The 26956-nt window shown below is 39.1% G+C and overlaps 1 protein-coding gene across 1 annotated transcript in view; it reads left to right on the forward strand.

The window, feature by feature from the left end:
- Nucleotides 1–26956, forward strand: part of srbd1 (S1 RNA binding domain 1) — a 51688-nt gene that overhangs the window by 17620 nt on the left and 7112 nt on the right. Inside the window, exons 15-19 of the mRNA XM_072390689.1 lie at nucleotides 11851–11942; nucleotides 14336–14418; nucleotides 24039–24145; nucleotides 25479–25646; nucleotides 26027–26176. Coding sequence (XP_072246790.1) covers nucleotides 11851–11942; nucleotides 14336–14418; nucleotides 24039–24145; nucleotides 25479–25646; nucleotides 26027–26176 — 600 coding nt within the window. The remainder of the gene's footprint in view (nucleotides 1–11850; nucleotides 11943–14335; nucleotides 14419–24038; nucleotides 24146–25478; nucleotides 25647–26026; nucleotides 26177–26956) is intronic.

A 26956-nucleotide genomic window follows, 5' to 3' on the forward strand; every position in this document is an offset into this window, starting at 1 on the left:
ATTCTACATTGTTTGCTCATTGTTGCAAAACATATTTTTATCTGATGGTTGTCTCTCGGGCTCTGTGGTCTCTCTTTATTTGTTTCTTATGAAGTGATTTCACTTTGAGCTGTTCAAAGAGAAAATCAAAATCAGATCAGAGTTTCATTTATCCTCTTCTAAACATGAAAAAGAAAAAAGCCTTGTATTTTCATTTGATTAGTGGTTTTGAAACCAAAATCAAATAACCACTAATTTTTTGTTTTCCCATTCCTGAAAAAAAAAAAATCCTATGACCAAAAATACGTAGACCTAGCTTGTTCTTTATTGTATTGTTATCAGTCAGTGTTTAACAATTATTCATTTTGGAGGTTTAATCATTAACATCCATAATTGCAGCTTAATTAAGACACAAATGCTCCCTTTTGCTGTGCTCCTGCATGTTGTTATGAAGTAAATATGAGGAGGATGAAACAACATCGTTTCTGTCATTTAAACTGTCGGACTGGCACACGTCTGCTCCGCTGCCAGTTTTGTTATGTTGACATTTAATGTGTCCTTTTATAGGGGCAGTGATGGTTTGAGGGCAGGGAAGGATAAATGATCTCAAAGACTGAAAGATGTTAATAACAATGAGGGTATATCTCCCCTGCTAACTGACCCACTGCTGACCCTGACTTACCATTACGGAAACCTCATTATCATGACAAGAATGATTTCAGTGACGGAGACGAGCAAAGCGACGTTCGACACAGCATGGGGTCTTGGTGCTTGCTGTGAATCTCCACAGTATGATTAAATGACCCACATTCTTGTGCACTTTTTCCTTTTTTTGTGTTTCAATGAGTATGAGCATTTGTCGTTATTACTCAACTAGATCTTAGTAGTTACTCATCAACAGGTGTTTAAAGTCTTTCTGGCAGCCACTGTGAGGTGGTGATGACACGCCACCACCAAACAGAGCTGCTTAAACTGAACTGAAACGGCGTTGTCTGTTTCAGTGTTTTCACAACGTAATAGACCTTTTCATCTCTACGTTACCATCCACTCTCCTTTGTTTTCCTTTCCTCCTCTATGTTGCTCTTCTGCTGCTGCTAAAAGCTTTCTTGGAAAGCTTTATGTGGCCTCAGATCTCCTCAGTATTGTATGTGTGTGAAACAGAGAGTTAGAGCTAAAGAGATTATATTTCCTATTAATTGTGTTATCTGTCCACACTTGAGAAGGGTTTATTTTGTGCAGATGTACTCTTTCAGGTGAGTAAAAGAGACATTAACACTATAAAACATGCCTTTTATTTTTATTTTAGGCAACACTGTGAGGTTTATGTGCCTGTATCTCTGTGTGTGTGGATATGCAAACACATGGGCTTGTTTAGTTAATTAAGCCTCCCTTCTGCTCCTCATTCCTCCTCCTCTGTCAGCCTTGACTGTGTAGTAGTTCATTAAAGTCCTCAGCCTCATTTACGCCGTCTGCTTCCTGTCTCCCTATGAGCCTTCATTGTGTATCCACCCCCACCCTTCGCCATCCTTTCTCCTCCACCCGTCTGTCATCTCTCTCTGTCCTTTTGCCTCAGTGCTCAGCTGGAATGACAGCCAGAAATAGCAGCCTGCAGGGCATCCTTACTTGTAGTCTGTGTGTGTGGCGGTGGGGAGGTGATATGCATGTACATACTCTTGTGGGATTATTTTGAAGAAGTTCTGCATGTTTGTATATGAGTGTGTCTGGATGTGATTAGTACAACTCAGGCCAGAAGACACGTGGCTCTTAACACTCAAGTGTGTGAAGACCACAGCTTAAAAAGACACACAGTTTAGAGTATAAATATTAGAGTTTAATTTGAGTATAAAATGTAACAAACGTTAAAATCTAGATGATGCCATGCAAATTGAATATGCTTAGTTAGCAAGAGTGTTGAAGTATCACCATGCTTTTTAACCACACATGGGGATAAGTGTTCTTTGTTGCAGCAGAGTTAAAGAAGCCTTTTCACCCTCCGTTGTGTCATCGCTGTGTGGTGTAGAGGGTGTGAACTGTTATGCAGCCTTCTCCTTTGCACAGTCGGTTACCAGGGCTCCAGAGCAGTGTCCTGCCTTCTTTATCAGTTTTATTCAGTTTCTTTGAGTCACTGACTCTGATGCTGTTGCCCCAACATATGGCCTCGAAGCAGATTGCACTCTCCACCACAGACTTTTAGAAGATATTCAACAACCTGCTGCAAACATTGAAGGGCCTTAGCTACCTCAAGAAGAAGAGTCTACTCTGTCACTTCTTGTAGACTCAGTGTTGCATTTCCAGCCCAGCACGTTGATTCTGCTTGAACGGTCTGAGGTGAAGAAAAATTCAGTGCCAGATGCTGCACTAACCTGACAGATCCTATTCTGTGTCATTGGTAATCTATGGTTTTGAATAATAGCAGTAATGCATAAATAGCATTTTGATTCTGCAGGTGAACTCGGAGGAAAAAATCATCAGTATATTGTTGGTTGATCAAAACTATATGTATGTATTTCTTTGTGTGTTGAGTACATATGTTCAGTAAATATGCATTAGTTATAATTGCTAAGGTAATGTCATCAACACATCCTCAAGACTAAGTTACAGCCTATTGGTGAGTGTGATTCTTACTTTTTGGTTCCTTGACAGGCTAGTGCAGTGTGACCTTGGCTGTCATTGTGCTTTAGTCCTGATGGAGCATGCAGACTTTGTCATAGCTCACAAAATTCAGCATTGGTCAGACAGATGCCTGGGAATATGTGCCTGTCTGTATGTGCACAGTGGAATATTTTCTTGGTAACACACAGTAGTCTTTGTCACCCTTGTTAGGTGGTAGCTCTGGATTTTTTTGTGGGGATATTATTGATGGGGAATACAAACACAAATAATGAGTCCTGATCTGTTGATGCACAAGATGGAACTGTTGTACCTTTTAGAAGATATGTCAATCTCAGGCAGATCACAGACTGTCTTTAATTCAACTTTATTATTGCCATTTCACAGCTAACATTCTTAGAGTCGGTTGGTTAACATTAATCTGAGGTTAACAAGTCTTTTTCCAGTGTAAACGTAATATCGTCTGCTGTGGGCAGCTTCTATCCATGTTTGTATTTTAGTTACAACATAAGTGATTAAGAAAAATGTGAACAGATCCACTGAGCACAGTGTATATTTTTATCATTACTTTTAGAAATGTGTCAAAGACAAAAAAAGCTGCTTATCTGCCTTGTTCTTAAGCATAACATGTCACACTCTTTTAATCATGAAGCTATCTCATACAACAGTTGGCCTTGTCGGATCCAGGGTAATTGTAGTTTTCCTCTAGCCCAAAGGGAGCCCGATCAAGCCCCAAAGTCCCTAAAGTGACAGTGTAGACGCTGATGGCGCTGGTACACACTCGCCCACTTTTGGCCAGATAATGCAGATACTCTGAGTGCTGTGCTTTGGGATACAAGAGGGGCACAGCTTACCTTTGCCTTACAGAAACATGTTTACCAAGCATGAATGTGCACGGCAGATGTTCATGGTACAAACAAAATAAACTAATTATCTCAGAAAGTCATACGTTCTAAATTGATGTCCAACGCATCTTATAAGATGCAATGTAATTGCAGGTACATGTTGTCATGGTTACAGGCTTGTCCCCTGGGACAAGTTTTGAATACACTGTACCAGAGCACTGAGGGTAACCACTCAGTGGGAAAAGATTCAATTGAAAAATAAATTAAAAACAACATAATTTACTTTCATAGTGTTGTGAGTGACTTGCGTGTTACAGGCTGCGTGTGATGGACGACAAGTTGACAGTGGCTGGCTGTAACATGCTGATGGAAGTGATATCAGAGGGCAAGAATATGTGGGGTAAGGTTAGGGAGATCTTTCGGCACTGGTGATGATACACACTTACTATGACCAGAGCTTGAGGCAAACAGAAATGACATCCATTTTTGTGACTCCCACTCCTGAAGGCAATCAGATGACCGACCCTCTTATTCTTTTTCTTTACAAACACACAATCGGATCCTTGAGGGTCACAAAGTTACCAATCAAACTACCAGCCTTTATTAAATTTCTTGAATTGAAATATCTGAAATCTTTTCTATGATTTCCTTTAGATTTTTGTCACTTGTTGTAAACTTGTTTGCAACATAAAACTGTCTTTTTCTGAGGCTGTATTTATGTGGCAAATTTAGTACGTTTTCACTCTCTCTAGTACCAGCCATTGTTCATTTTTTTCTTTTCTTTTCTTGATGGGTTCATTCTTATGAGGTGTTCAAGAGCAATCTAAGCAGCTGGGACAGAAAGGTTACTCAAATAGCCAACAGTGTCTGCCTTTACTGACATGCAGACATTTTTACAATAAGTCCTTGACTGTCTTGCCCTGTAGCTCACTCCTGTTGGGATGAGATCATTATTACTGGCTAGCTGATGGACCTGGAGGACAGTGGCGGAGACTGTATTTATGACTATATATGGGTGCGGGTATGTGTATCCCCTGTCATGCCCTGTGTCCGGGCTTTCTCCCAGGGCCAAGCTGAGACAGTGATGAACATACAGTGGCAGGACCAGTTATGACTGAGTGAGATCCAGGCACTCAGCCCTGTCTCAAGATTTGAAGGTTGGACTGAGGGAGGGACAGATTGATTTAGAGGCATGGAAAGACCTAAACCTGGCTGTGGGGTGCATCTTCATATCAAAAGGAAAATTAACCCATGGGTAAATTAAAAGGTTATGATGTTGACTTAATTCAGAATGAGTGCTTTGTGTTTAACCATATTGTAAATAAATGATTGATATTAGAAAAAAAAAATCCATACAAAAGTAGAAATGTACAATTTTCAGTACCCAGAATTCATTTAACACAGATGCCCAGTTAGGGTGTCAAAAGGTTTTGGGCAAGACTCAAAACCAAAATCTGCTAGATATGTCAGGTTTTGGAACTAAAATACAAGTACTAAAAGATGGCAAACAGAAAATAATACCTAGATGGATATATTGATTTATTCTTTCTGAACATTTTTCACATTACAAAATGTTTAGCAGAGAGAGAGAGGTGAGAGACAGAGAGAGGTGCTGCTGGGTGTGAGGTTAGGCTTGCAGAGAGAAGACTGGTCACAGAGCTTTCAGTCAGATCTAGAGGGTCTTCATCTCAGAAGAACAACTCAAGATAAAAATGTTATGTGAAAAATAACAGCTGGATGGGAACTTGAACATTTTCCAAGATTAGTTTCCAGCGGAGATGGCTTCATGGCTACGGCCCATCCAACACACATTAGAACTTGACACTCGAAATTTAGATCTGGGGACGAGGAACTGCAGACCTGCTTTTGACGGGAAAATAATAAATAAAAGGAAAAAGAAAAGGAAAAAGATTCAGTTTAAAATAATTTGATTCATATAACATGACTAGCTTGTGAACTGCTTGAAATAGGTAGCAAAACGGGTTATGGGACTTGTCACTACTTTTGTATTTCTAGTATACTCCTCCCTAGTGTTTATCTATTAAAATGGGAATGTTCACTGAAAGAAATGAAGCAGTTATGACACTTGTACCTTCCTCCTGTACTTCCTTGATTGCTTTTACTTTTTGTCTTGTTTGATGCAGAGCAAGAAACTTTTTATATATTGCTGATTCTTACTCGTACAATCATCTTGTTAAATAAAAAATAATAATAACAAATGGAAAACTATATTATAGCTTTACACAGATAAAGATGTACAACCGCTTAACAATGTTTGTAGCTTGGCATGGTTAAGTATAGGGTGTTTGGTTTGGTACTTGGCATTTGCACGTGACGGACAGTGAATATCTGCCAGTCTTAGACCTATCACCTGCATTTCTCTCCTGGGTCCCTTCGTCTTCCCCTTCCTTCACCCAAAAATTTCCTCAGGGTTACAGTGTTCCCTGACTTGCATGTGACAAACATGTGTGATGAGTCTGTGTGGCACGCAGTGTGTGTATTTGTCATTTTAGGGTGTGTATTTGTATGTCGCAGTGTATGATTTTGTGTGTGGCACAAGTGCAGGCCTTTCAAGCTACCAGATTGACATGAGTGTCTGTGAGGCTTTGCTCTTTTCAGATGTGCCTCTCGCTGGCAGTTGGATTGAATGTGTGTGTGTGTGAGCCTGCCTGCCTCCTAGCGCCTCAACAGAGACTGACGGCCCCTGACACCTGCCATTTGGACGCTTTTCTCTGTGAAAAATGTCATCGTCTTTAGACCAGACGTGTGTGTTTGTGTGTGTGTGAGCGAAAGAGAGAGTGAGTGAGAGATATGTCACAGCCCTCAATTTTTCTCCCTGAGGTCAAGCTTTGCAGCTGACTGAACAATGGACCCAAGCGCTTTGAGCAGCCAGGACAGAGAAACTTGGCTTTCTTTAAAAAAAAAAAAAAAAAAAAAATTATTTATTAATTTTTTTCCTTTTTCCTTAATTCCTTAATATAGTTGATATTTTGGGTCATTATAGCTTACATTTAGGCAGTGAAACTAGGACAGTCAAAGCATCTAGAACAAAAACAGAATTGTGGGAGAGATCATGGTGCTATGAAATAAACAAGCATTAGGTTTTTGAACAGATACAATCTCACTTTTTTTTATTCTAAACTCCAACAGATGGTGCTGTCACTTCCATGGTGATGTTTTCAGTCACTTTCACTGCAGCTTCAGCTCTTGTTGCAGAGTCTTTCTGTTATTTATCTGGTAATTAGCAAGCAGAATGCATCATCCTAAAAATGCCTCCTAAAAAAAGAAATTTTTATGACTATTTAAAGTCACAATTTTCGCATACACTAACTTTACTATTCCTTTAAACAATTTGGGAAAGCCCATATGATGATGTCATGGCCTTTGAAGCTTTTGATAGGTTAGTTGAAAAATGTTTGAGGCACACCTCAAACACATTGCTTCCGAGTGTGACATCATGGGAAAATCTAATTGTCGACCTCCACAACTCTGGTTCACGCTTGGGTACAACTCAAGATGCCACGTTCATCTGTTCAAACAATTATATGTAAGTATAAACACAATGGGAACATCCAGCCATCATACTCGTCAGGAAGGAGATGGGTTCTGTGTCCCATAGATGAACATGTTTTGGGCAGCCCCAGAACAAAAGCAAAAGACCTTGAGAAAATGCTGGCTAAAGCTGGTAACAGAGTTTCATTATCCACAGTGAAACAAGTCCTGCACCGACACGGGCTGAAAGGCCACTTGGCAAGGAAGAAGCCATTACAGTTTGCAATGCATACAGTGACAAATACCTTAATTTTTGGAGAGATGACCTGTGATCTGATGAAACTAAAATTGAACTGTTTGGCCATAATGGCCACTGTACAAATGTGTCTTCCAAACGCACGGTGATCCTAAGCATACTGCCAAATTAGTTAAGGAGGGGCTGAAGGACCACAGAGTCGGTGTTCACAAATCACAAATCCCTGATCTCAGTCCTGTAGAAAATGTTTTATCTGAACTGAAAAGGCGTGTGCGAGCAAGACAGACTACAAACCTGACTCAGTTACACCAGTTCTGTTAGAAGAAATGGGACAAAATTCCTGCAAACTATTGTGAGAAGCTTGTGGAAGGATACCCAAATCATGTAGTTTGAAGGAAATGCTTCCAAATACTTGGGAAATGTATGTAAACTTGTGACCTTGAAGAAAGTAAAAATTCTCTTAAAAATGATCTCTGTCATTATTTAGCAGAAAGAAATAAGATACAAATAATTTTGGTAATCCTAACTGACCTCAAACAAGAAAAGTTTAGTCCGGTTTAATGTCAGACAGAGAGGAAAAAAAGGTTATGCGTCTTTTTATACAGTGTATGTACACTTCTGATTTCAACGGTGTGTTTACTTTGTTGCATCTGTCTGTCAGTGTTCATGTTCCAATGGCTCTGTTCCAAACTGGAACCAAAACAGAAGGGATCCATTGTCCAAGAGGTGAGGTGGTATACACCCAAATGTTGAGTTTGACAAACCAACTACCTTTGTGTCAAGCCCTTTTCACATATATCGGTTGAAGAACAAACAAGTCATACCAGGACAGAGGTGGATCAGTTTGACATTGGTGTGTGCTTACACACATTGAGTCAGAATTTTGAAATTAGCTGAGCTATGACAGCATATTTGGTTAGTGTGATGAGTCCTATGATGCCTGCTTGCCTTCACACACTATTAGGTTTCAGTTAGCACTTCTCTTGCTTACTCCGAGGTATAACAACAAGCTCCCCTCCACACACACACACACACACACACACACACACACACACACACACACACACACACACACACACACACACACACACACACACACACACACACACACACACACACACACACACACACACACACACACACACACACACACACACACACACACACACACACACACACACACACACACACACACACACACACACACACACACACACACACACACACACACACACACACACACACACACACACACACACACGTATACGACACCAATGTGGAACAAAGGCATGTATGAAAAGGCCTTCAGATTGATTCTCTTCTTGTAGCTTCATTGTTTTCTTCTTCAGCTATATGGTCCCTTCTCTGCTTTGTATAGTGACAGGCAGCTCCCATCCATTCTACTCTCAACTCTGAGAATGAACACAGATGTACAGTAAACTAAAAAGTAAACTGTACAAATAATGGTTAAATAAAGAAACTTTATGGACCTTTGACAAGTTTCGCATTTTTACCAATTCATAAACTTTTAACAGGTGCTGAGTCTGTCATTTTTAATGAAGCTTCTTCAGATCCATATGACAAGTTTGAAGCATTCTGTTCCTTTTCCCAAGTTTACACAATTTCCAAAGTCCTAATGAAATGTCTTTTACATGTTTGAGTTGAAAAAGAAACTAAAATGGCTACAAGAAGTCTGCTTTTGTAGTCAGGGACTTGGGTAAGGTTCATCAACCCTGAGTTCTGCATTTTCTATCCCATTCTTTATTTAATGAAACATTGGAAAAAATACCAGTAGAGCTTGTTTCTTTCTTAAGTGAACTTTGTATATAGCAAAGCAAAAAAGACGGGACAAAAGAATCTTCTCTCCCACTTCCATGAAGCTGTGGTTGTGATTAAAATGGAGAGGCTGTATAATTCCACTGAGCTTGGCCTGTGACATGATTACCCTCAAAATCTGAACGGCTCACTGAATTAGATGTTTTCAGACCTGGGAAGCTTGGTTACAGAGCTCTTTAAAACTCTATAGAAATATGTTAAACAGTCTTTTAGAATTTCGATAAAGTCACATGTAAAAAATGAGCAATTGCTGGTTGACATTAGTCAATTAAGCTCTCAGTTGTACTCCACTCTTATTGTCATAGTTATTGACAATGCTTTTATGTCTTTGTATCCTCACTCTGTCTCCCTGTTTCCCCCACTTTCCACCTTTCCAACTTTTTGTGTTAGTTAGTAATATAATTGCCATTATTTTTTTCCAGCTGATCTGGTGATTTTAGTTTAATGTAGACTGAAGCTGTGTGAGCCTGGAGGCTGTAATGAGGTATCAAAGTGTGTATCCATCTCCTTCAATGTTAGGTTTCTTAAGGGGCAGCAGGGGCCAGTCACTGTGTGTGTGAGAGTGAGAGCGAAGCCCAAGGGTGTGTCTTAAACACAACCAGTAGACGAACGGGTTGGAGAGTCAGTTGATGACTTTGCCCTGGGAAGGGACAGACCTGAAGGCAGGCCTCTCTTTGTGTGTGTACATACAATTAAGAGAGCAAACAAAAGTGCAAATAAATGATAACCCTACAGGGCCAGAAGTCATTGCTTTACACTGAGGCACTGACTTTGTATCTCATAATGTGTGTGTGTGTGTGTTTGCATATCTGTCCACGCATCGGCCATCCAACCACAGACGACCTTCTGCTGTCTGCCAAGGCGATGCCCTCACTGCGTCGACAGTCATGGACGCTGTGGCGATGAGGGCTCAGAGCTGTATCCATGACAGTGCTGTTACTGAGATTCCCCAGCAGCAGGCTTGATTAAGTTAGACGTTATAGGGACTGGTGGTCAACCTTCATTTAGTCTCCCTCTTCTCCTTTGTGATTCCTCTAATTATTTATCTATCTACTCCCATCTGTCCTATCTCTTCTTGTTTCTTTCTTTTTGAAATTCCCTGGTTTATATAGATTTTTTTATTTTTTTTTAAAGCCTAACTTACATATGTATTTGCATTGGGAACGTCGGGACATTTTCTGATATGAGATTGATATGCCTTCTGCCATTTGCCTCTGTGTGTGTGTTCCTCTCTTTTTGTGCCTACATGTTTGTGTGCATTGTGTAAGAAACGGTGTGTCAGGTTATTGACCAGCTTTGCTTTGACCTCCATCAAGGTCATGTGCCAGTGCTCGTTAGCAGTGTCACTGTGGCGATATGTCAGATGTCTGCACGATGGATAGGGAGCTGACAAAAAGAACAGTGGGGGCGGAGGAATAGATAAACAGAGAAGATGGGAAGGAGAAAGGCGAAGAGGGAGGGGAGGCAAGTTAATTTAAATGTGAGTCTCATCAGAAGGCCTCTGCCACTCCTCATTAACATGATACTTATAATTGGCAAGGTTGTTGTGGCATGCTTCAGGCCTCTGGGATAGAATATACATGTGTGTGTCTGTCTACCCAACGCAGAAGGCCTTGCTTTTAGACATGGCAGAGGTGTTGTTGACCCCCTTGTCATATTGGTTAGCCCTCAGGGAACTCCCCCTTTATTCCTCCATCCTCCCTGTTTCTTCATCCACCCATGAGAACAGGAGGACTAAACAATATGACAGGTTCAGTTGTGTTATGCAAAATACTAGCAGAAATTTAAACATTATTCTGATATCGTAGATAAAATAGACAAACGCTTCATGTGCATCTGAAAGTAAGCAATGCAAAATTGAATGATTACTGTTCTTAGAAACAGAGTAAACACGAGGAGTTCCAACCAGAATTATGACACTAACAACAACAATGCTGTGATGCAGTTACATTCAATGGTTTTTAGTGAAGAAAATTCATGCACACACTGCCAAATAGCAGTACACACCAGTGACCTCTAGATGGCAGTAGTATCTCATAAATTGCAAGACAGAGGTCTGCAGACAGATGCCATGTAAACAATCACACAAACAAGTAAATCATATTGCTGTTTATTTAAGTGTTTGTCATTTAAGTTTGAAAAGATGGCTGTTCTCTAAACTATAAATCTTGAGATTTGACTAAGGATCTATATTTACCAAAGGTTTGAACCATGCTGTGTGGGTAATGATCTCTATCAGCTCTATGACTCACCAAATTACCTGTTCGGAACAAATGTAGTATTGAGTTTTGGTTTATTTTTTTGGGCACACGTGGTGTTTTACACCTGTTGTCAAGTGTCTGAAGGCACTGAAAGATTCTAATTGTGATGATAACTTTGAGTTTACTTGTCATGTTTCATGTAGGGTGGTGCGGCGTGCGTGGCGTGGTGAAAGTTAGGACCCGGATGCAGATGTTTCAAAAGTAAAACTTGATTTATTTAAACGCAGAACAACAAAAAGTCGCGGCTGAGCCGGAATACAAATAAACCTAAACTATGGCAAAACAAAAAAACTGACTATGACGAAACGAAACCTGACAGTGACTATGAAAAACATGGGAACAAACATGATCATGACATGACCAAACCCAACGTGACATGAGTAGCTGTAACTTCAGTGACGGTGCCTGGGCAAGAATGACTGTGAGAATCTCTTTTGCCACCTGTGCAGCCTGTTTTTCATCAGCTCCTCCTGCAACGGCCAACTTGTGTTTTATTTCCTTCTTCTAAACATCTCGCAGCCATCAAGTCATCTTCATCTTTGTCCTTGGTCTCTTTTTCTTTGTTTCCCAGTATAACCAATGAAGCAGGAGCATCCATCTACAGTGTGAGCCCAGAGGCAGTCAAAGAGATGCCAGACTTGGACCCCAACCTTAGGAGTGCAGGTACGTAAAACAGCCTCACCATTGGACGTTTTATCCATGAGCTGCGTGATTTTTAAAAGTATTTATTTTTGTCATGCTGTTTATTTATAAGGTCGCTGGTATAGGGGAAAACATTATATGATAGGGCCACAATTCATGATTATTTGATCAAATAAGCGGTTTCGTAGAACATTTTTTGGGATTAAAACATCTATCCAAAGCCACAAAACTTAAAAGCTTGTTGCATTTTTCTTTAGTTGACTATCACATCAGTTCCTAAATCAATGGAGGGATTAATGGGTTAATTATTTCAGCTGTCCTTGTGTATTTCTCCTCCACCTTAGAATGCATGCCTAGTTATTTCTAATGATTTTAGACTTTAAGACTATGGATCTTGTTTTCACATTTAGATTGCATTGAGACACGAAAAAAAGAGTTTCATCATGTACTTTTATCATGAGACATGATTCGTTTTTCCTCACTCACTCACTAATTGCTGTGTAAACAGACAGAAATAAATGCCTCAGATGTAATATTTATTTTATATCTAACAACCTATTATGCTGTCACATTATGATGTCACATCAATCATTTTCTGGCACTGTGATAGGCTTCTCTTATGTCTCTCCTTTGCCACTCTCTCTAATTGAGCAAAATAATAATAACAAAAAACAAATAGATAATATTGAATTTTGGAGAGGAAATGTTTCCAACAGACTTCCTGTATAAAAACCATAAATCAAGTAAGCTGGGATTGTTCCTCACTGGGTTCCTGTGGTCAGCAGCACTGAGAGCCATATTTATACCTTTAACTAAAGCCATACAAAATCCACAGCATTCGATGGGTCAAGAAGAAGGAGGTGGTGTTTACCCATGTCTGTCTGTTTTTGTCTTTTGAAGGCATATCTTCTTCTCTCTGTCCGTTTGAGTGGCATTGCAGTATTGTATGTAAGAAATTTTGAGTTGCAGGCACCTTATATTGACAGATCAGGGACACCTAGTGGGGATCAGGAATATTCAAGCTATCCATGGGTACTGTTTTTCATATTTTTATGTGCTCTTTATCTATTCTATCAAAGACGGTTATCTCTAACTGGTTTCAGGTGTAACACCTGAGCCATGCTGAATCTCCTAAAAAAGGTTTTTTGTTGGTTTGTTTTGTTTTAGATTAAACAAAAAGTTCACCAACACATTTGCTGTCTCACCAGAAGTCACATTCTTCCAGTTTTCCTGAGCACTGGACCTTCATCTCTCATATCATACCCCTTTAATTCCCATTTGTTTAGTACTGTATTTGGCTCATAAACTTTTAATGAATGCTGGAGAGTTATATTGGACTCTATTTACAAATCAACTTTTCATAGAGAGAATCGGGCAGAAATTCAGAGCCGCATGATAGACGGAAAGAGCATTTGAGAGTTCTGGTGGTGTCTTGAGCAAGGCTAGGGTTGAAACTTCATCCCTGTCTAAATATTATCTCAGGCAGCAGCCTCCTGCCGCAGTCAGAGGAGAGAGAAGAGCCATTGATTCCAGACATACTCCCCCTTTTACATCCCATCCTTCTCTTTCTCTTTGTCTTTTTCACCTCAGAGATATAAATCTGACACATCTCCCGAAGAATTCAGCATTCACTGCAGCCTTTGAAATTCAAACGTCCGTGCATCCAAAACAGCGACAAGCAGTAGAATATGAGGGACAAACTATATCCAGTATTTATTTTTTTTTATTGATCATGTTGGGTTTTTGTAAGTGTTCAGCATTTTGTTCAACTTTTGATCCCAAATAAAAATACAAACTGTCAAGTAATGCCTCAGAATGGACAACTGGGCTTTACAGTTTCCAAACTACAGTTTCCTTACTTTGAAGAAAACATTAGATGTCTCCGTTATTCTCACCTTTGGTAGAGTTGGTTGGTGATGCCGTGTATGTGTGTATTGTGGTGTTTGAAATGTGTCTTTTTGCCTCTAGGCTTTACTAATATAATCATAGAAAAGACATGTTTTATCTTCCCTGGCAAGCCGATGCCTTAAAACTACCCTACTATGGTTGATACAGACTGTGTGTGTTATTTGTGTTTTACATTTCCAGTAGGCAGAAGTCTGGATAGTAAAGGGATTTTAAGGTTCATGGCTCCAGTATTGAGAGCTAAATGACAGGTGCAGAGACGAAGAGAAGTTGAATGCTAACCCTAATTATTATTGGGGGTGGAGGAATGACAATTAGGTTTGCCCTGCCCTCAGGCCAGTGAGGTAATTTTGAGACAATTTGCATATTCAGTAATTATAAATAACAGAGATTTGCATATTCAATAACTGAGACAAACTGCAAGTTTATGACGGACACAAATCATAGGATCCCATGAGACCGCGGATCTCACATATGTTTCCTCTGTTTGTTTGTGTGCATGCTGACAGTGTCCATCGGCAGACGTGTCCAAGATCCACTGGCTGAGCTTGTGAAGATTGACCCAAAACACCTTGGTATTGGCACATATCAGGTAAGGGTAACATTTACTCATATAACACATTTTTCTGTTTCTTATTGCCTTCAGTTAGTCAGAAGAGTCTCTTAAGGAGGATCTTTGGAAAGTTTTGTCAAGATAAGACCACAATGCCACATCATAGCTTTATAAAAAGCCTCTTCTTTGTTTAGATAATTATGCCTTTTACATATTCTTTTTAATTATATTCAGTAAACATGCTCTGCAATGAATTTAGTCATTGCAGAGTTTAGATTTAACTTTTTATTTTGGCAAAACCAAAAAAGAGAACAAATGGGACTGGATTAATAAGGGAAGTATGAGCAAAGGATGGAAGGTATGACAAGATGTATAAAAAAACATAAAACACGTTAAAGAAAGAGGCAAGCAGAGAAGAAGATAAACTTGGTTGAGGGCTGTGTCAACAGATGAGGTTAAGGATGACTAATTCAGTTAATGGAGATCAGGCATGACGTATGCTGGGTCATTTGTTTTTGCTTGTGTGATCGCTGTCCTTTTCTGTTCAGTATGTGTTGCAGTGTGTGTGTAGATAAAAGCAGTTAAGTCAGTCTTGTCCATTGTGTATATGTCATTATATGTTATAGTCCAGATAAACAGCATGTCAGTGTGTCTACGGTTTGCATCAACTTTGAATTTTGAGTCGACAAAAGAAGGATTTAGAGTGACAAGTGAATATGGATAAATGATCAGGCTATGCATGATATAAGCAGTTCTGAGTAATGATGGCAGTGAAAGCATATATGTGATACTGCTTTTAAAGAGTTGTATTTATAAGGTATTTTCCAGATTTGACTGTAGGAGGTTACGGAGAGGTTTTAAAGTGCAGGACATGTGTTGTGTTCTCACAAGTGTAATTCTCAGATGCAGTGTTAAATTGGTAGAATTCCTGTTCCTGAGGATGTGAAGCTCATTTGATAATTGAGCGATGACGCAGGAGAAGGCAGAGTAATGGTGACTGAGGAGTTGATTCATATATGAAAAGCAGCAAATTATCCAATTTCCATTAGTAGAAACTTTATGCTTGAACTTTGGCTTAATAAACGGTGATTAACCACAATTTTGACATTAATCTAATTAATAACTTATCAGACTGACAAATAGTTTTAGCTGTAGCAAAATCATACATCTTGTGGAACGAAAGGAAAGCTTTTCTCAGCAATACTGAGTAAGCAAGCAAAGAGCCTCGGTTTATAACCACTTTCAATGAGAGGCAGAGGAGAAGAAAAAAGGCGTTAAAAAGGACAGCAGATGGTGACTAACTTCAAAGGAAAAAGAATGGGGGGGGAAGATTTAATTGTAAGGGGAAAATGAATATTTGAGAGTGAAAGGACCTGGTCAAATAGTTTTTTGTGTGTGCGAGATACTGGGTGTGTTAGGTAACAGGCTCTTGTCTCTCATCACACTCTGCCTGGCTCTCTGGGGTGCCCAAGGTTCTGCACCTCTCACTCTCAGATCATGTGACTAGGTCAACAAATGATAATATAACAGAGTAAATAAACTCTTGGTGCTGACAGATATGAGATGGGACATCATTTTGACCTGCGTGTGAGCTCACACAAACACACTCTCATGCACGCTTTCCTCCCTGTCCTCTCTCAGAGGTAATGGCCAAATGCGTATGTGCTTGAATGCGTGTGTATACATTTGAATTAGTGTTAGCATGAATGTGTATGTGTGAGAAAAGGGCACTCATGCATATGTGTTCTTTTGTGTAATTCATGGCATTTTGAGCTTTCTGAAAGTTTATTGCCATTAGACCCAAAAAGCACAAGGCAGATGTAACTCTAGACAGCTGGCACAGCATGCTCCCTCTTTCGCTTTCCCTCTGCTGACCCAGTGAGTGACAGCTCTGAGAGAAAGGCGGAAATGAGCTGAGGGCTAAAAAAGTGAGGCCCATTAAAATCAGATTGGACCTAAGTATTGGTGTGGGAACAATGTTTTCACTACAGCACCGCTGGCTGACAAGTTTTGCTGCATTTTGCGAAATACATCTTAAAATATGGAGCCAACGGTTCTCTTTTCTTTAATGTGAGTTTGTAAAGTGCAATGCATTTAAAATACTCACTTTACATTGTTCCAGTTCAGGACACCTAAATAGACAAGAATTACAGGAGTCGTGTGTATTATAATAATTAGTGACTCAATAGGAGTGGCCTTTTCAGCAAGTTCATGTCAGTCAGCTCTTTATATTACTTCGGTCTGTTAACAGCTGGGTAATCCCCAGGGCCATGAAACTAACTGCTACTGGAAAATACACACACAGACATACACTGCTGTGTAAGAAAATAATGCCTGCCAGCCGGATATTAAAGAAACTGTCACTCTTCCCCTCACCGCTTTGAGCCGTTCTCCTTCCCTTAGTCCAGTCTTTTGCAGGGATTTTCCTGACCCTGTCCCAATGACAGCACTTCATCTCCCATACGCTCAGGTCAGGTTTTCTACGTTCAAGTAGGAGAACATGTGCATATATACTAACTGTAGGGATACACAGATCATTCAGCTGGTGGCCTGAATCAGAGACCAGAAGATGAGGAGAGAAATAAGGATTTTAAGGAAAATTAAATATGTGTGAAACTTTGTGAGGACTTTTCAAACTGAGCAAGCCCAAAAAGCTAAAATGAAAGCTAATGGGAGCACACAGCCAGCCACAAGTCAGCAGAGGCTGCTGAAGTCTGCGATTTTTGTTGTTGAGTATAGTTGTTTGTGAAATTTGATACGTAACCTGAGCCAAAAATAAACAATTCAGAGTAGAATATAGTTATTGGATGTTTTTGCTAAGCACACAATCTGCTGAAAACTAGTCCCAAAGCAGCAATCAAGTTTATTGATATTTGACATTTGTAGCTAATGTAGATGTTCTGAATACTCTGAACTGAATTTTCAGTTCATGCAAATATTTCAAAAATGAATTTGTTCACTATAAAGAAAATCAAAATAATGTCAGTGCTTTAAAATAATTAGAATCAGACCAAAAATGATAATGGGTACATTTCTATCTGTACATCTTATTGTACAACACAGCATTAAAATTTTAATTAGGAAATCTTAAGTTTGGTTCAGTTGACTGAAAATTTGTCCAAAAGCCATAAAGCGAAAGTAATGACAGACCTGAGGTTTGCCAAGGAACCTGGGCTTTCTGACTGACCATCACGAGTTTATTTCAGTCTAATATGGTCAGAAGAAAAACACAATCTTTCAGCAGATTTGGACTTACTTAAAAGTGACTGAATATGAGGTTTCGCCTCCAGCTAGTGCAAGTGACGTCACTCATCCTCAGTGAGTCAACTGATGTTATTCTGTATATGAGTGCCCTATCTTTCACTCTTGAATGGTAGTGCCTAGAGGGGAGACAGGAGCAGACAGAGCAGAGGGAAAGAAGAAGAGTGAGAAATGGATGCTTAACAGTGACTGATAGTTCCTGCTTTGACTTTTTGAAGCGTGGGAAAAAAACAGGCTCTTTCAGACCTTATCGGTGGTAGAAGCTGCCAAACTACACTTGGAATGATTTTGATTATTTCCTTGAGATTTGTCACAGCATGTTTTCAAGTGGTTTTGAATTTAGTGATGTTGTGAGAATAATTAAACTTGTATATTTGCTTTTGTAATGGATTTACGAAGCCATATGCTTACCCTTGAAAAAAAAGCTAAATGTTGGCAGTAAGGAATAAACAAGCGTTTTTGGGTGTTTGGAATGATGATTTGAAAATGGATCATACATTAGGAAACGATGACAAGGAAAGGTATTATCTGGCTTTTAAACCACAAAAGAATTACAACATACTGACACAAATTTTTATCCAGATATTCAAAGCCCATTTTATTTTAAGTAAATATACAGTTTTAGTCCATTGTGACTTTTGCTGTTGGCTGTTCTTTTTTGCAGACTTCCTTGTAGGATGTGTGTGCTGATATGCACATTGTTAAATAGTTAATTACTAGTCATAAGTCAACAGCTGAAATATGATATGACAGCAAGGAGATGGTTTTATGATTTCAAACACCTGTCATAAATGGCAGTATTTCAACTTCCTGCATTGCAGTCACTCACGCAGATTTACATGCATACAGAAGCACACTCAGCTTGAGATGCATGCTGGGAATAGTATACTGTGTTTTCAGGAGGAAGTATTCAGAGTACCTTCAAGGGGTTTTCATACAAGGTGAACATGACCGTCTGATAACCTTAGAGACCTGGCTCACCCAATCACAGATTACCTGAGAATGAAAGACGTGAGGTAATACTTTCATGGCATTGTCACTCAAACACACACACACACACTTGTGTAGTAAGTGATTGTGATTGGGTATAAAAAAATCACACCACAGAGAGGCAGAGTTTCTCTGAAGTAAAGATGGGTAGAAGTTCTGCAGTCTCCAAAAATGCTATGACAACAAATTGTATAGAAATGTCAGAAGACTGAAAACGACTGAATATTCCATTATATTCACCATTTAATATCTTCAAAAGATTTGAAGAATCTGGAACTATCTTTGTGCACAAGAGGTAGGGCTGAAAAACAATATTGGATGCCTGCTGTCTGTGGGGCCTTAGGCACACTGCATAAAAAAACAGGCCTGATTCTGTTATGGAAATCACTGCCTGGGCTCAGGAGCACTTTCAGAAATCACTGTGTGAACACAATTCACTGTGCCGTCTGCAGCTGCAGATAAAAGCTCTATCACTAAAAGGAGAAGCCATCCAGATATACCGCTTTTACTGTGTGTGTTCTCCAGTTTAAAGTAGTTTTTGATAAATGACTTACTTTTAATTTTGTGTAGATTTAAAAATTTTAAGAAGTAAGTATTCAAATACTAGAATTGGAAATGTGATACCTACCAACCAAATAAACATTGTGATATTCATTGCTGAATATCCAGATTCAGGTGCAATCTAACTGTTTATTCCTCAACATTTGTACTTTTATGTGAACTTGTCATTATCTTTAAATCTCCAACACAGGTTTATATTTTTCAGTATCCTGGCAAACAACTTGATCTCTGCTTTAGACAGTGACAAAGTACACAGTTTTGCGTCACTTAAAGTCTGATCTAAGCCACAGCCTAAAGCTGTTATTTATTTGTATTAACTGATCCCTGGTGTTACAGTTGAATGATAGTACGGTTATTAGTTTCTAAACCCACATCTAATCATCTACATTCACATCACCCAGCCAAAACAAGTTCCTTGTGTCCCCAGGTAAGAGGCAGTGAAGAGAGCATGAAAGACATTTGATTCTACACTTTGAAATCATCTTACGGCTAACCTTCTATCTTTTACTTACCTCAGGCTCTTTGCACACGCAGCCATTATGGCTCCAGCTTGGTTCCATTTGCTGAGCTCTTATTGACAAGATTAATATTTTTTTAGGCTGCTGTCAGACTTGAGACTTATCTCATCATCGTCAGTCACCACCTCAACTTTTGCCAGTTGCTTCTTCCCCCTTTTTTAATCTTTTTTAAATCGCTTTTTGACTCTTGCTCTTTGCTCCCTTGTAATTGGTCGTTTTAGGTCATGTACATGCTTTATGTTAGGTTCACAAAAAAGGTTTTTTTTTCAAATTTTCAGTGAATAACTAAGAATGTGCAAAGCTTGTTTTATTTTCTGTCTTTCTCTTTGTATTTTTCACCACTCTCTTTTTACCTCTCATTTTGATTGACATGTGGTAACTCAGCAGTGTTTAAGTACTGCTGGTGCAGACAGAAGCACTGTTCATGGGTATTGGTTGGCTGACTTTAGCTGGTTTACGGCCAGTCCAAACATGACCTTCACACATAGGGATCCAGTCCATTGGATCTGGATGAGTTTGAGGTTTGGGGTCTGACAGTTGGGACTAAGGAATGAGGGAGTGGAAGTGATTTCTAAAATGGTAGAAACAGGTCCATTTTAACTTATCTATTTCAATATCTCTGCCCTCAAACCACCTTGTAATTCTAATACAAACACTAAAATAATGTAAAAACAATAATCTAAAGGCAAAGGCAGTAGGGAACTATAAAGAATGTGTAGTAGAGCTTCACTTTATAGGCGACCATCATGTTGGGTAAAAAAGCCAAAAAGGAGTGCTCAGTCATGGTGACAAATGAAAAGTTTTGAAAAGAATTCTGGACCTTTTGGGTTTTTCTGTTGAAACTGATAATTTCTTCTCTGTGTGTTCTTTTTTGTTTCCTTATTAGTATTATTTCTGGTGTAATCACTGACCTTGTTGGGGCCAACAAGGTCAGTGATTGGATAGGGTTAGGGCTGGATAGGGTTCTGCTGGATTGGGTTCTGCTGGATAGGGTTAGGGCTGGATAGGGTTCTGCTGGATAGGGTTAGGGCTAAGGAATGCATTATGGTTTGTTTGATAAGTCATGATATGGTAATAGTGAAGGTTAGGGACTTCTGTCTAGCTGTACAACGCCCTAATAAGGATAGCTGTACAAAATGATGTGTGTGTACTTGTTTTTTGTACAAAAACTCAAACAAAACTCAAACACTAAGTCATGGGGACTTCCTCTGAATGTTGGGACAGAAATTTTGTCTGCATGGTTTCAAAGTAATTTTTGTTGGTCAAGACTTTGCTTTAAGGCCAATATATATTTGAATGATATATGTTTTAGACATAGTATAACCTACAGATTTAGTAAATTTAAGGGTTGTTCAAGTTTGCATTTTAAACTTTTGTAACTTAAAATAAGATCTATGTATTGAGTAGAATGCATTAAAAAAAAAACAAGCTTTGAAATTTGTGTTGATTCTATTGTGGAAAGAGGTTTATCACCTATAGGCACACATTCACATTTTCTCCTCTTTTACTGTTACCTGTTTCAGAATGACTACAGTTTTAGTTGAGTTTTCCCACGCTAATTAAACAGTTATGTACAGAAGTGCATATCCACCTCTGTATGCGCACTTACAATACCTAAGATGCTCTCTTGCAGCTCCCACCTCTCTAAGGTTTCAATAAGAATGTGAGAACACATTCATTGGGATTTTACTGCAGGTTACAACTCACACTGCTGCACACACTTCCACCTTTCTCATGTGAAAACATTCTTTTCTGGTGTGACATTTCAGGTGATTTCCTCTTCATCCTCTCTAACTCTCTTCTCTTTCTATATTGACTCACCAGAAGTCTTAAATCTTTCACTCCTAGCTATATTGGAACGTGCTCTTGTTTGGAAAGTTATTTTTACTATCTTCAAAATGCCTCTGGCTGTTGCACAGCAGCATTTTCACAAAGAACCAGACACTTGAGTATCAGACACCAGTCACTGAAGGTCTCGCTGGAGATGCTGCACTGTTCCTAAAATGCTATTTAACTCTTTTTTGTCTTTCTTAGCACCTTTGCGGAAAGAAAATATGAATTGGTTCAAATTAAAGACAGTAAGTAATTACAGCTATGCCTTTTCAAAAGGAAATTAAACCAGTGCAGCAATTGTAAACACTTTCTGGATCAGTATCCACATCAATTTGAACAAAATAGGAATTTTAAAGAGAATCTTTTAAAATCAGAAGCAGTTCTTTCTCATTAAAAAAGAATTTAAATGTTATTCATTAATTTCATTATTCATTCATTCATTCATTCATTATATACAGTTCAGCCTGCATCACTGCACCAAAAGTGCTACTGTAGACCAATCACTCATATGTCAGTTATTTACTCTTCACTATAGACTGGCTTATGTTAAAGGTAATTCATAGTAGTAGTATGTAGGTTACAATATAGATATGACTAGTTCAGTGGATGGCTGTAGTCTCCACTGGCTGGACAATAATGGTACAGTCCAACAGTGAGCACTAAACACACCAGTTGAGTGTTAGAGTTAGAGTTAGAGAGTACAACTTGTGTACAGCACTGCAAAGCATGAAATGAACCCTAGGTCTTTTATTAACAAAACTGACTGTAACTACCATTGTGGGTCCTGGGTCACAATACCATTTATGTTTAATCTGTTCAGTATATCAGCATTGTGTACATTATTGTTTTACCATTACCATTGGTACAGGATGAATAGATATGTTTTGATCAAAACCATTTAGGCTTTGCTTTCTTTTATTTAGTTTTATCAATTGTCTTAAATTCTATAATTAATTTACTGAAAAAAGGACTCTTTGCAGACTGTTACATAATGAAATGAAAGGCCACATGGATGCTCAGTTTGACAGAGTAAAGAGGAAAATGTGTTCAGAATCTATCAAAAAGATATTTAATGCAACTGTAATAACAAAGTCAGTACCTTTTTGTTATATTGGTTTCCCTTAACTAAAAGATCAATGCATTTAAAAGAAGGAATTTTTAAAGTTCCTGCAAGTTTACCACAGAAAAATATACACAATATCTTCAATCCATTAATATATACCCCATCCCAACATTTTAGATATTGATGAAAAAATATAAACATGTGACAATCATGTCCTTCAGATTGTAATAAAGAACTACTAACCACTATTAAAATGATAGATAAACACATAATTTATAATAAAGGATTGTATAAAAGTACATTGGTACTGAAGCAGTGACTGTTTAAACAAAATATAAGGAGTCGCGTCTTCTCTCTCTCTGATGCCTCTGTCTTCCCTCTCTGTTCTCGTCTGTCTTGCTGTCCTGTTGCTGCTGACAGAGAGAGGTGTGTGTGCTGGCTGGTGTTGTTGTTATCTGTTTACAAGCCTGTGTTTGTTCAGAGCTTGATCGTGTTACAGGACTACTCATGCTAGTCTTGGTCACATTCATGCACATGACACACAAACCCTTGCACGTACACTCACAGATACAACAGTAGTCCAGTTTAGAGTGTCAGCTAATCCTTAAGGCAGTTGCTGAGGCATCAGTCTCCAGCTGGACTTCTTGAAATCTGGCAACGTCCCACAACCAAGGGCTTCATTTTGTTTCGGCACAACTGCAAGACCTCATAGAATTTCTTAAATCTATTTGGGTGTTCTGTTTTGATCAGTTTGATTTTGGTATCCTTTTATGTCCCTTTCCTATCCTTTCCTTTCCTCTTTCCTTTTATTTCCCTTTTCTTTGGCCGCCTTGCGTCTTGTTAAAAAAAAAAAGACTCCAGTCTTTTTGGAAAATATGTCCCGATTAAAAGATGATTGGCTGCTGTTTGAGAGGTGTGAATGTTAATTTGGAGGATCCAAACTTACAGAGAGCCAACTTAAACATTCTCAGCTCTCTTTTTTCCTTTGTGCTCCCTCTGTCTGTCAGCCCTCATTCTCAGATTCTTTCGCTAACTCTCATTTGCTGCCCTACTCATCAATCAAAGCAGTCTTTGCTTACTGTGTTTTATTGTTGACGTGTTCATTTCTTTCAGAATTACATTTTCACAATCCCCTTTGGGTGCCTGTACCTACACAGACCAATTGTTAGTATATATAAAAAATAGAAAAAAGATAAATGTGCAGCATGGAACATATTTAAACCCTGCTATGAAATTTATTTGGTAGAAATGTTGCAGCATTGTGGCAGCAAAAAAATCAGCACCACTGTATTTAGACATTTTCTTTTTTAATATTATCCTAAACCATTCAAATGCTCTAATAGCACTTAGTCATCATTTTCTTTTGAGTGTATGTGTGTATGCAAAAACATTTGTGTGTTTGTTAATTGTTTTATCTTATTTATTTTTCTAAGCATGATGTGTCAGCCGGGGCTCTGAAGGCAGCGCTGGACGGAGTGGTGCAGGAATGTGTGAGCTTTGTGGGGGTGGACATTAACATCTGCTCTGAGATGCTGATGAGGTAGCTGACACAGAAAGATGAATGCTGCACTGTACTGTGTGAGACTTAAAGTGCTAAAAACACTGTTGCCACGAATAGTATCATAGTTTTTATCAATGACTTCATAACAGCACTGCTTCCTCTCAGCATACTTAGAGCTTTTTAAGGTGCTTTTTAAGGAGTTTTGTTATAAGCACTTTGGAGAATGTGCCACAGTTTTTCTGTAGATTTAAGTCATCTCACTTACTTCAGACTCTGAATAGCAGAAGTGCACAAAACTTTAGCACAGCAGTGTTCAAGCAGGTGTATCTTTGCACACCCGTTCTCCTGTCCTGCACCCTTACAGACACACATAACAATTCTGAAAAAGAGATGAAGCAGGGCTCAGACCTCTGACATACTTTCCCTTTGCAGTCACAACATGGCAAAGCTTCATTCACACTCATGCACAGACGTGTGATTGATGCACGCACACACACAATACTGTCTGCCAGCTTTCTGTTTAGACTAATGCTTCACACCCTGGCTCCACTGGCCAGGCTGAGTGGAATCAACAGAGAGGATTAGGCAAGGTTACACACACTCACACACACACACACACAATTACACAAGCAGACAGAGAAACATTTCTGTACATGACCGAATCACAGGTTGAATGTTGTATTACACAAACATTTGTTCCAACTTTAAAAGTATGTATACAGGCCTCAAAAGCACAGGAAGTGCACAAATTTGATACAAAAGACACTTTTGCTGTTGACACAAAAGTTATGAAATGAACTGGCATGGACTGTAAGGCAAGCATCAGGTCATCTGTTTACCTGTCTGCTCTGCAAAAGAGCTTTTTCCATCCCTGCCACCATTTATGCTACACTCACAGACACATTAAGCACACACAGACGTGTTGATGACTGAGGTATTATATGGAGTGTTGACACAGCAGTGTGTTTTAGAATGAGTCACTCACTGTGGGCATTAACATGGTCGACCTAATTGAGTTTCAAATCACCTCTCTTCTTTGCTTGGCCAAAACTGGCCAAATATACACAGTGAATATTGGCTCATGCCTGTTTCTTGTGTTTCCAATTCTGGTATAAAAGATCACAGTCATATAATCTGATGTGTTTGTTTGTATGTTATCAAACACTTAGTTATTATTAAAGGTACTGCATTAATTCATTTTGAAACTGAATTTGAGTTTTCCCAAAGTTGTCCTGTTTCATTGTGTTTGCAACGAGTGCAGAAGAAAGACCTCAAAATTAAACACTGATTAGTCCATTAGTTTTCAGAAATGATCTAAATAAGTCGATGTTGTGAGGTATTCTCTTCATTTCGGTGTTGTGTTATCTCCAAGGCATGTAGCGGGCCTGAATGCGGGCCAGGCTCGGAATATTGCAGAGTGGAGAGAGCAGAATGGTCCCTTCAACAACAGGGAGCAACTCAAACTGGTCAAAGGCATGGGGCCCAAGACCTACCAACAGTGTGCTGGCTTCATCAGAATCAACCCTCAAACCTTACTCAGGTACACATGTGCATGCATGTTGGATGCTAATATGTAAACGTGCACGGGCAAAAACATTTCAGTCAGACATACGGTAGTTTCAGGGTGTTTTTGTACTAATTTCTCACTTACTAAGAAACTTGATCTTTAGAAATTTGCTTGTAGGGTTCAAACCATTAAGAATGACATTTTATGTTTGGTGGGCTGTTATGCAATGGTGTTAAAATGTGTATATAGGGCAAAGACAGGCCAATTTTGCATATAGTGTAAACAAAACTGATTAATCACGTTTACATATGGCTGAAATAACGTTTGCTTACATGGCAGATTTAGATACAAGTATTTGAGAAATATCAACCCTTGGATGATAAAGTTCTTTATTTTTTTTTTTTGTCAAACAGTGTCAAACCCACATCTCAGCCTGTACCGACTGTGCCAGAGAGACCAGCAGCTAAGAGGGGCAAGGGAAAGACGAGTGTGAACATACCAACAGCATTAAATCCTCTGGACCAAACCTGTATACACCCAGAGTCCTACCATGTAGCACAGAGGTACAGTACACACAAACATGCAAACACACACTCTCACACTTGTACATCAGCCTATCCCACTGGCTAAATCATGTTCAGGCTAAGATGGAGTTGATTTTGACACCATCTCATATGGGGTTGGTTATAGTGGTGGAGGACTCTGATTTGATTTACGCAGACATGGGATACAAGAGAGGAGGCATTCGCTTTGTATGTGTGTGCGGTGGTATGTGTGTGTGTGTGTGTCCGTCCTTGTGTGAGAAATGATTGTTAACACTGCTGATGCTGATATCAAAAGCACATTGAACATCTGCCCCAGAATTCTGTGTGTGTGTAGTTGTGTGTAGATCCTCTGTCCTACAGCTGTAGTCACTCAACTGTGTTTAGTCTACATAAGTTCTGACACTCGTGGCTTTAAGCATTGCTCCACTCATGTTGATGTGCCTTTAATAGCCTGAGTACATGTGTGTGGGATAATGTGTCTCTGTGCACACACATGCAGATAGATTGATGTTGCTTTATGGAACTGGTTTTCCTCGTCTTTCCCATTTCAGCTCAGTGGCTAAGTGTAATTGTGGATTTATGCTTTTGTGTGTTCAATATGGTAGACTGCATTGACCAGAAATAATAGAGCACAAAAGTACCAATCCCATCCTCTTTCATACAATTTATTTGCCATTCTTTATTTTAATTGATTTATTTTGCTTTATACACCTTTTTTCCTCACCACACAGCATAAGGAAGATATTTTAAACCTAGAATGATCATAGGGAGGCTTAATTTAAGTTTGTGTTGAATTAG

This window comes from Leuresthes tenuis, unplaced genomic scaffold (assembly GCF_036924035.1).
Source record: "Leuresthes tenuis unplaced genomic scaffold, fLeuTen1.0.hap1 SCAF_8, whole genome shotgun sequence".
NCBI classification, from domain to species: domain Eukaryota; kingdom Metazoa; phylum Chordata; class Actinopteri; order Atheriniformes; family Atherinopsidae; genus Leuresthes; species Leuresthes tenuis.